Here is a 10,343-nt window from a genome sequence, read left to right on the forward strand (position 1 = left end):
CAAATAATAAATAAATCTTTAAAAAAAGAATTAATCAAGCCTATAAACCGACTTCTATTTCGAATATTCTATTAGAGAATCCAGATTGCTTTTAAAATACAAAATATATACATTGGCTTTTAGTGAAATTACTTTGCAAGGGAAAACCAGTAAACATTCAAGCAAGCTTTTTCTTTGTAACATTTAAGAACATAACATGGTCCTATCCGTTAAAGATGCACAGCAAGCTCACAGAACATCATTTTCTCTCAAAAAAGGCAGCCAGTCCACCCCCTACAGCCCAGACTGCTCTCCCCAGGACCATTCCCCAGGAGCCTGTTTTCTGGAGCAACAGGGTAAGGCGCTACCTGTGACGCTGGCAGCTGTTATAGCCATTATAGGGGTGAACCAGCAGATGAAGATATTCTCTCTCTTCCTCTCTATCATTCTGCCGTTCAAATAAAGAAATAAAGCTAAAAAAATATGCCCCAGTAAAAGGAAGTAGGGCTCTGTGGAGAACAGGTCTGAAGAATGTGCCCACCATGTCGATGGAAAGAGGCTGAGGTATCTGAGTTCCAGCCTGAGGAACTGGGGCACAGGGATGGCAAAGATGTCAACAGTCAGCCTCCTTAGTCTGGGTCACGGTGTCTGGGAGCAAGAGGAAGCTGGAGTCGCACAAGGCTGACAAAATGGTTAACAGGTCACTTGGGACACCCACATCCCACACTGACCTCGCCTAGTCCTAATTGTGGCAGGTATTTTAGGGATTACACAGGCATGTGGAAGATCTCTCTCTGTCTCTGTCTCTCTTGGCCTCTTCCTTTCAAATGAAGTGAAAATAAGATTTAATTAGGGGCTGGTGCTGTGGCGCAGCGGGTTAACACCCTGGCCTGAAGTGCTGGCATCCCATGTGGGTGCTGATTCGTGACCTCGCTGCTCCACTTCCAATCCAGCTCTCTGCTATGGCCTGGGGAAGCAGTAGAAAGATGGCCCAAGTCCTTGGGCCCCTGCACCCACGTGGGAGACCTGGAGGAGGCTGCTGTGAGAGACCTGGATAGAGTATCTGGGTCCTGGCTTCAGCATGTCCTAGCTCTGGCAGCTGTAGCCTTTCGGGGAGTGAAATAGTGGGTGGAAGATCTCTGTCTCACCCTCTCTAACTCTTTCAAATAAATCTTTAAAAAAAAAAATAGCCTAAATTTTGTTTACTTTTTTTACTATGAAGAACATTAGTAACAAATTTTGGAAAAACATGGAATAAACTCTACAGGATACATATTAATTAGAATATTTATTTCCTGATTTTGTTTACTAAAATTAGTTAAGAAAATGCCTGTCCGCCGTGGCTCAATAGGCTAATCCTCCACCTTGCGGCGCCGGCACACCGGGTTCTAGTCCCAGTCGGGGCGCTGGATTCTGTCCCGGTTGCCCCTCTTCCAGGCCAGCTCTCTGCTATGGCCAGGGAGTGCAGTGGAGGATGGCCCAGGTGCTTGGGCCCTGCACCCCATGGGAGACCAGGAAAAGCACCTGGCTCCTGGCTCCTGCCATCGGATCAGCGCGGTGCGCCGGTTGCAGCGGCGGCCATTGGAGGGTGAACCAACGGCAAAGGAAGACCTTTCTCTCTCTGTCTCTCTCTCTCACTGTCCACTCTGCCTGTCAAAAAAAAAAAAAAAAAAAAAAAGAAAGAAAGAAAGAAAGAAAATGCCTGTCTTTAGAAGACACACACTTTGGATTAAAGGATGTATGACTTCAACTTACTCTCAAGTGGTTCAAAAATAGTAGGGTAGGGGCCCGGCACTGTGGCGCAGCAGGTTAAAGCCCTGGCCTGAAGTGCTGGCATCCATATAGGCACCAGTTCTAGTCCCAGTTGCTCTTCTTCAGATCCAGCTCTCTGCTATGGCCTGGGAAAGCAGTGGAAGATGACCCAACTCCTTGGGCCCTTGCACCCATGTGGGAGACCCAGAAGAAGCTCCTAGCTCCTGGCTCCGGATCGGTGCAGCTGTGGCCATTGCGGCCATCTGGGGAGTGAACCAGTGGATGGAAGACCTCTCTATCTCTACTTCTCTCTGTGACTGTCTTTCAAATAAATAAAAACAAATCTTTCAAAAAAAAATAAGATATACAATAGATGGAATAAAAGCAAATACAGTAAAATGTTGACATTAAGGGAATCTAGGTAAAGGACATATGGGAAGTCTTGGTATTATTAATATTTTTTCTAAAAATCGAAATGTTTCAAAATAAAACATTAGAAAGAAAAGGAGACAGGCAACAAAAAAAATACATACCTCTTCACAGAACTAGACAACACTGCCTATGATGCAATCCTGCCCCCTCTACTGCACTCCTAACTCCTCCACAAGAAAGTCAAGGCCTGGATCTGAATACACCTACTGAACCTGCAGCTAACTACAACCGTCGCCAAAGAAACATGATAAAGGATGCTGCAGAGAAGCAAAAAGCAAAGTCTAGGCTGAAGGAAAACCACCTGATGCCTACAACACGGTATTTCAGGCAGAGACAGACACTATGTTCTCTACAACAGAGGCCAGTGATGTGGTACAGAGGGTTAAGCCACAGCTTGTGATGTTGGCATCCCATATGCAGCATCCCACACTGAAGCGCTGGTTCCAAGTCCAGCTGCTCCACTTCTGATTCAGCCTTCTGCTAATGTACTTAGGAAGGGACCAGAAAATGGCTCAAGTACTTGGGCACCTACCACCTCCATGGGAGACCCAGATAGAGTTCCTGGATCCTGCCTTCTGCCTGGACTAGTACTGACCATGTGACCATTTGGGAGTGAACTATCGGATGAAGATATTATCTCAATCTCGATATTTCCCTCCCTCCCTCCCTCTCCCTCCTCTCCCCTCCCCCTCCCTCCCTTTCTCTCTCATTCTGCCTTGCAAATAAATAAACAAATCTTCAAAAAAGGAAAATATTTAGAGCCGGCACTGTGATGTAGCATATTAAGCCTCTACCTGCAGGGCAGGCATCCCATATGGGCACCAGTTTTAGTTTCCCAGCTGCTACACTTCTGATCCAGCGCCCTGCTAATGTACCTGGGAAAGCAGCAGAAGATGGCCCAAATGCCTGGGCCCCTGTAGGCACTCAGAAGACCTGGATGAAGCTCCTGGCTTTGGAGAGATCCAGCCCTGCTTGTTGTGACCATATGGGCAGTGAAACAGCAGATTAAAGATCTCTCTCTCTCTCTCTTTCCCTCCCCCTCTCTCTCTGTAACTCTGCCTTTCAAACAAATAAATATATCTTTTAAAAAATAAAAAGAAAATATGTAAGAATATCCATATAAAAACTTGTAGCATTATTTATAATAGGCAAAAAATGGGAAAAAATGCAAACATCCATTAACTGATAAATGGCAAATGTTCATCAACTGATGAATGGTTAAATAAGCTATGGTAAAACCATACAATGACTATTATTCAGCCATAAAAAGGAATGAGGTAATGATTTATACTACAAATGGATGAACCTTAAAAACACGCTAAGTGAAAAAAAGACCACCTACTGCATGATTACGTTCATACGAAGTGTACGGGGGAAAATTATAGACAGAAAGAGCATGAATGTTCACCAGGAGATTCAGGGAAAGAGACAGGGAGGGAGAGAGAAAAACAGGCTTCTTTTGAGATTGATGAAAATGTTCTGATTGGATAGCAGCAGTGAGAGCCCCCACAGCTCTGTAAATGTACACAAAGTTACTAAATTGTGCAGAATTTTTTGGTTGGTTTTTGTTTTTTTAAGAAGCAAAAAAAGAGAGCTCTCAACTGCTGGCTCATTCCTCAAGCGTCCACAAGGGCTAAGGGACTGAAGCTGGGTCCCAAGAAATCAACCAGGCTTCTGCCATTGGCGGCAAATCCAAATCACCTAAGCCATCTGAGTTGCATTCCAAAGTCTACACTGGCAAAGAGCATCCCGTATGAGCACCGATTCAGGTCCCGGCTGCTCCACTTCCAGTAAAGCTGCCTGCTAATGCACATGGGAAAGCAGCAGAAGATGGTCCAAGTACATGTGTCCCTGCCATCCATGTGGGAGACCAGGATGGAGTCCCAGGCTCCTGGCTTAAGTCTGGTCCAGCCCTGGCCTTGTGGTCATTTGGGGAACAAACCAACCGTGGATGATCTCTCTCTCTTTCTCTGTCTCTCCCCTCAATCCCTCCCTGTAACTGTGCCTTTCAAATAAATAAATCCTATTAAAAAAAAATGACACAGCTTGGGAAACACAGTGGGTTAAGCCACTGCCTGCAATGCTGGCATCCCATACGAACACTGGTTCTTGTGCCAGCTACTCTACTCCACTTCCAGTCCAGCTCCCAGATAATGGACCTGAAAAAGTAGCAAAAGATGGCCCAAGTATACCGATACCCCCTATCAGAGTGCCTGGCTCTAGAGCTGGCTCAGCTTCCATTTTGGATTCTAGCTTCCTGCTAATGAGAACGCTGAGAAGTGGCAGATGATGGCCCAAGAAGTTGGGTCCATCCCCTCCATATGGGAGACCTAGATGGAGTTCCTGGCTCCTGGCTTTGACCTGGCCCAGCTCCAGATGTTGTGGGCATTTGGGGAGTGAACCGCAAGATGGAAGATCTCTGTTTCTTTTTCTCTCTCACTTCTTTCCTGTCTCCCTTCTTCTCTCTGCCTTCGAAATAAATAAAAATAAACAAACTTAAAAAATACTCTGACCAAAAAGAAGACAGTTGAATAGTTGTCAAGGATCTCCCCAAAATTAAAGAATACATGGAGACACCAGGTTTACTAGGATATCAAACCTAACATCACCAATGTTAGTACAAGTACAGGCTATTTGCTCCTAACAGGAACTGAAGAAAACACATCACTTCTACAGCATCCGACCAAAACACATGCACCACCTAAATCTAATCACAGGGAAATGCTTGATAAAACAGAGACATATGCTACAAAATAATTGGCCTGTTTTCTTCAAAATGTCAAGGTCAAAAACACAAAGAAAGGCTTAGCAACTGCTCTACAGAAGAGACTTGACAATGAAATGCAATGTAGAAGCCTAAATTTGATCCTAGTCTAAGTAAATACTTATATATCCATAAAGAACACTGCTAGGGCTGTCATTATGGTGCAGCCAATTAAGCCAAAGCCTGTGACACTGGCATCTCATACCAGAGTACCAGTTTGAGTCTTTTTTTTTTTTTTTTTTTTTTGACAGGCAGACAGGCAGGCAGAGTTAGACAGTGAGAGAGACAGAGAGAAAGGTCTTCCTTCCATTGGTTCACCCCCAAATGGTGCTATGCCGATCCAAAGCCAGGAGCCAGGTGCTTCCTCCTGGTCTCCCATGCGGGTGCAGGGCCCAAGCACTTGGGCCATCCTTCACTGCCTTTCTGGGCCACAGCAGAGAGATGGACTGGAAGAGGAGCAACCGGGACAGAATCCGATGCCCCAACCAGGACTAGAACCCGGGGTGCCGGCACCGCAGGCAGAGGATTAGCCTAGTAAGCCACAGCGCCAGCCCCAGTTTGAGTCTCGAGTGCCTGCCTGCTCACTTCAAATCTGGCTCTCTGCTAATGTGCCTGGAAAAACAGCAGAGGATGGTACAAGTGCTAGGGCCCCTGAATCCAAACAGGAGACTCAGATGGAGTTCCAGGTTCCTGGCTTTGGCCTAGCCCAACCTAGCCTATTATGGCCATCTGGGGAATGAACCAGCAGATGGAAGCTCTCTGGCTTTCCCCCCTTCTCTCACTGTGTCACTTTGCCTTTCAAATCAATAAATAAATGTTTAAAAAACAGTAATATGGGGCTGGTGCTGTGGCGTAGTGGGCTAAGCTTCCGCCTGTAGTGCCTGCATCCCATAAGGGTATCGGTTCATGTCCTGGCTGCTCCTCTTCCGGTCCAGCTCTCTGCTAATAGCCTGGGAAAGCAGTGGAGGATGACCCACGTGCTTGGGCCCGGCACTCGCCTGGGAGACCAGGAGGAAGTTCTTGGCTCCTGGCTGAAGATCAGCCCAGCTCTGGCTGTTGCGGCCTTCTAGGAAGTGAACCAGTAGATGGTGGACCTTTCTCTCTGTCTCTCCCTCTCTCTATCTGTAGCTCTACTTCTCAAATAAATAAATCTTTTTAAAAATAGTAATAATAATAAAGTAAAATATCCAGGTCTGAACCTGACAATTGCTAGGAACCAAGAACCCCATCCAGGTCTCCTATCGGGGATGGCAGAGACTCAAGTACTTGAGCCATCATTATAATGCCTTCTCAGGTGCATTAGCAGGAAGCTGGATCAGAAACAGAGTAGCCAAGACTCAAATCAGGCACTCTGATACGTGACAAGAGTGTCTGAAATATGGCTTAACCTATTGCACCCTAACACTAGTCTCAATACATTGAATTTATAGATATTGGCTAAAATAGCTGATTAGTATATTATCCGAAAAAGCACTCATGAAGTGGCAAATATGAAATCCCTGAATTCTCCAGCATATAATTTGAAATATTATAAGTCACATCACAATGAATATTTAGCATACAAAATATAAAGAAACCAAAAACACAATGAACTGTAACAGAAAATACAGTAGGAATTTGTGTATTTATTTTTAAAGATTTACTTACTTGAAAAGCAGAGTTACATAGAGAGAAGGAGAAACAAAAATCTTCCACCTGCTGGTTCACTTCCCAAATGACCCCAACAGCCAGAGCTGTGCCAGGCTAAAGCTCCCACACTGGTGCAGGCGTCCAAGCACTTGGGCCATCTTCTGCTGCTTTCCCAGATGCATTAGCAGGGAACTGGATATGAAAGGCAGCAGCCAGGACTCAAAATCCCCATACGGGATGCTAGTATTACAGGCGGTGGCTTAATCCACTGTGCCACAATACATCCCAACAGTAGGAATTTATGAGACAAGTAATGTGCCTGGTTCAACTGGCAACCCAGTTGAGGAAATGACTTTCAATAAGAACTTTTGCAAACAAACGCTTTTGTTAGCCCATTTCCAAAATACTTGGAAAACTTCAGGATCCTCAAGACATTGATAGCATTACTACAGATCATAGTATCAAACTGAGAAACACATTTAGGAGAGGCATTTAGCCTAGTAAAGAAACCCATGTCCTTGGGGAAGGCATTGTGGCATGGCAGCAATGCATATGGGCACTCCTTCAAGTCCCTGCTACTCCACTTCTGATCCAGTTCCCCGCTAATGAGCCTGGAAAAGTGAGGAAGATGGCCCAAGCACCCACATGGGAGACCTGACAGAAGCTCCTAGCTCCTGGCTTCAGCCTGACTGAGACGATTTGGGGTGTGAATCAGCAAGTAAAAAACTTAACTCTCCCTCTCTGTCTCTCTGTAACACTGCCTTTCAAATAAACAGCTCCTGTTTCCAGCTTCCTGCTAATGCAGATCCTGGGTAACACAGTAACAGTTCCAGCAGTTGGGTTCCCTTCACTCCTGCTCATGCAGGAAACCTGTACCAAGTTTCTGGCTCAAAACTTCCATATGAACAAGCCCTAGCCACTCCAGGCATCTAGGGAGTGAACTAAGGGATAGGAGCTCTCTATCCCTCTGACTCTCCAATAAATAAGTAAAAATATTTACACAAACACCACCCAAAAAAAATTACACTCATCTAAATCACAAGGAAAATGAATCAATCATAAACTTCCCAAAATCAAAAAGCATTTTCCCAGGGCAGGCATCTGGTACAACAGTTAAGTCACCAACTGGGACATCACACCCACTTGGGAGTGCCTGAGTTGGAGTCATGGGTCCACTATCCATTTCAGCTTCCTGCTAATGGGAATCCTGGGAGGCAGCAGGTGACAGTTCAAGTACTTGGGTCCCTGCCACCCTCATGGGAGACTAGGACTGAGTTCCAAGGTCCTGCTTCAGCCTAATCCAGCCCTGGCAACTGCAGGGATTTGAGGAGTAAACCAATAAATGAAAGACCTCTGTCTCTCTCTGCCTTTCAAATAAATAAAAAAAAATGCTGTTGGTAATTTTTAAAAAAATGCATTTTCTCACATTAAAAACACAGACTCAAGCATTCTTGTAATCCAAGAAAAAAACAACTTACTAGCATGCTTATCCGCAAGCATTATAAGCGTGTTGGAAATATCTCGTCGTCTATAAAAGCACACTACTTTTGCTTCCACATTGCCACTTGCAGTCTAAGAAATAAGAAAAATAAAAGGAGAGAGTCAAAGAGTTTATTAAACAAAACTACTAGATATATAGCACACCGTGCCAACCACTGCAGGATAACCAGGAAGCTAAAGAATTCAAATAAGGATGAGCAACATTTGTTTAGGCTCAAAGTGTAACTAGAATGTCAAACATAAAATAACTTGCTGGTATCAATTAAATTACAGTGACTAGACCACTTTAAAAGTCAGACACAGTGAACTCAGAATAGCTTTAAGAAACTAATCCTAATAATTTTTAAAAGCACACGTTACTTAAGACATTTAAACTTACCTTCGCCAAGCCCATTCCTAGAAAGCAGGGCCAAGAAATGAACCCTGGCTTCAAACCCCTGCCCACTGTCCTGGCAGGCTCAACCCCCAACAGGCTCAATCCTCACTCTTTACTCTCCCCATTCCATGTCCCTAAAATAGAGTTTCTAATTAAAACAAAACAAACAAAAAAGCTAAATGTAAAATTGCCCAGCCCACCCCTAAAATCTCATGTTTAACTGCTGGTGAACCAGGGTCCTGGAAAGGCATCTCCAGCCCACGGGAGCCTACCCTTAGTCCTTCACAGTCAACATTCTCAGAAGGTCTTACTTTATCTTCAAATGTGAAAGTACTAAAACACCTTGAGTTATGAACACTGCAGCTCTTATTTCTTGTTGACTATGGTCTAGAACACAATCAATATTCATTTAGGTTGTAATTTACTGCGGCTGGGGCTCACGCTCTATGAATTCTGAGAGCTTTCAACATGGTCATTCATTACAAAGTTCCCTGTAAAAACACACAGATTACCATGAAATACTACCATGCTTTCCATTTTCCAACAAATTTAAGAACAAGTTTTCAGAATCTCTCTGGGCTTACAAGTATATTCAAATATAAAGAAATGAGTGTATGTGCTGTAGCAAATTTGTCAATTTTATGAAGTTCAACAGCAGTATTTTAGACTGAGAAATAGTTCTATAGATATATTGCCCCTTAAAATTGAAATCATATTAAATTTGTAACCAAAATACTTCTATATTTCACAATATTATGATCAAATACATCCTCCCAAGGTAATGATCCAGCAATCTGCTAAATGAACAAGCCAATAGTTCCATGTAAATAAAATATATCAATGACTTCCACTGAATGCTTTTTATTATTTTCATCTTCATCAGACAAAATAATTTAAAAATCCAAGGCAAGAGTTTCACAGCATTTTATGGAGGAACTAGTGATTTCCTCCAACAAAGATGCTCTACATAACTAATTTCTTATTTTTTTTAAATGCTATTTATAGGGGCCAACACTGTGGCATAGCAGGTAAAGCTACTACCTGCAGCACCAACACCCAGTGGGTTCTGGTTTGAGTCCTGGCTGCTCCAGCTCCCTGCTAATGCATCTCGACAGCCCTGGAAGATGGCCCAAGTGTCTGGGCCCCAACACCCATGAAAGAGACCTGGAACAAGCTCCTGGCTCCTGGCCTTGTATCCACCCAGCTCCAGACATTGTGGCCATTTTGAGAGGAAACCAACAGATGGAAGATCTCTCTGTCTTTCTCTGTAACTCTGACTTTCAAATAAATAAATATTTTTTAAAAAAAATGTTTATGTATTTTCATATACTTGAAAGACAAAGCAACAGAGAGAGACAGGGAGAGAGAGAAAGAGACAAGATCGACAATTTCCATCCACTGGTATATTTCCCAAATGCTCAAAACAGCAAGAGGTGGGCCAGGCTGAAGCCAGGAGCCTGGAATTCCATTTGGGCCTCCCACTAAATGGCAACAGTTCAAAAAACTCTCTTCTCTTCTCTACACACACTTACATAGTGGGTAGTTTACAATTCTACATCTTACTTTCAAAAAACATACACAAGCACTATGCCTATTAAAAAAATAGGATAATATACCCTCTTCTCATACGTTCTCTCTTATCAATGAGAACGTATCAAATTTTTAATGAGTTTATGTATTTATTTATTTATTTGAAAGGTATAGCACCATAGATCTTCTATCTGCTGGTTTACTTCACAATGGCTGGAACAGCCAGGTCCAGGCCAGGCCAAAGCCAACTGACAGGAACTCCATCCTGGTCTCCCATGTAGGTGGCAGGGATGGAAGTATTTGGCCATCCTCTGCTGCACTGCCTTCCCAGGCACATTAGCAAGAAACTGGATTGGACGCAGAGCAGCCAGAATTTGGACT

At 43.8% G+C, this 10,343-nt stretch overlaps 1 protein-coding gene across 26 annotated transcripts in view; it reads right to left on the reverse strand.

The window, feature by feature from the left end:
- The window catches only part of MTA3 (metastasis associated 1 family member 3), a 222,182-nt gene that overhangs the window by 144,946 nt on the left and 66,893 nt on the right, over window positions 1-10,343 (reverse strand). For 19 of the 26 annotated variants that reach the window (XR_011386670.2, XR_011386669.2, XM_070069204.2 and 16 more), the window contains exon 3: window positions 8,035-8,128. The exons of the other annotated variants lie outside the window; for them this stretch is intronic. Coding sequence is in view for 14 of the 19 variants with exons in the window: in XM_070069203.2 (XP_069925304.2) it covers window positions 8,035-8,128 (94 nt within the window). In the remaining 5 variants the exon portion in view is untranslated. The remainder of the gene's footprint in view (window positions 1-8,034; window positions 8,129-10,343) is intronic. 26 annotated transcript variants of the gene reach the window in all.

The sequence above is a fragment of the Oryctolagus cuniculus genome, chromosome 2 (assembly GCF_051225735.1).
Source record: "Oryctolagus cuniculus isolate XC-2025 breed Fujian yellow rabbit chromosome 2, ASM5122573v1, whole genome shotgun sequence".
NCBI lineage: Eukaryota > Metazoa > Chordata > Mammalia > Lagomorpha > Leporidae > Oryctolagus > Oryctolagus cuniculus.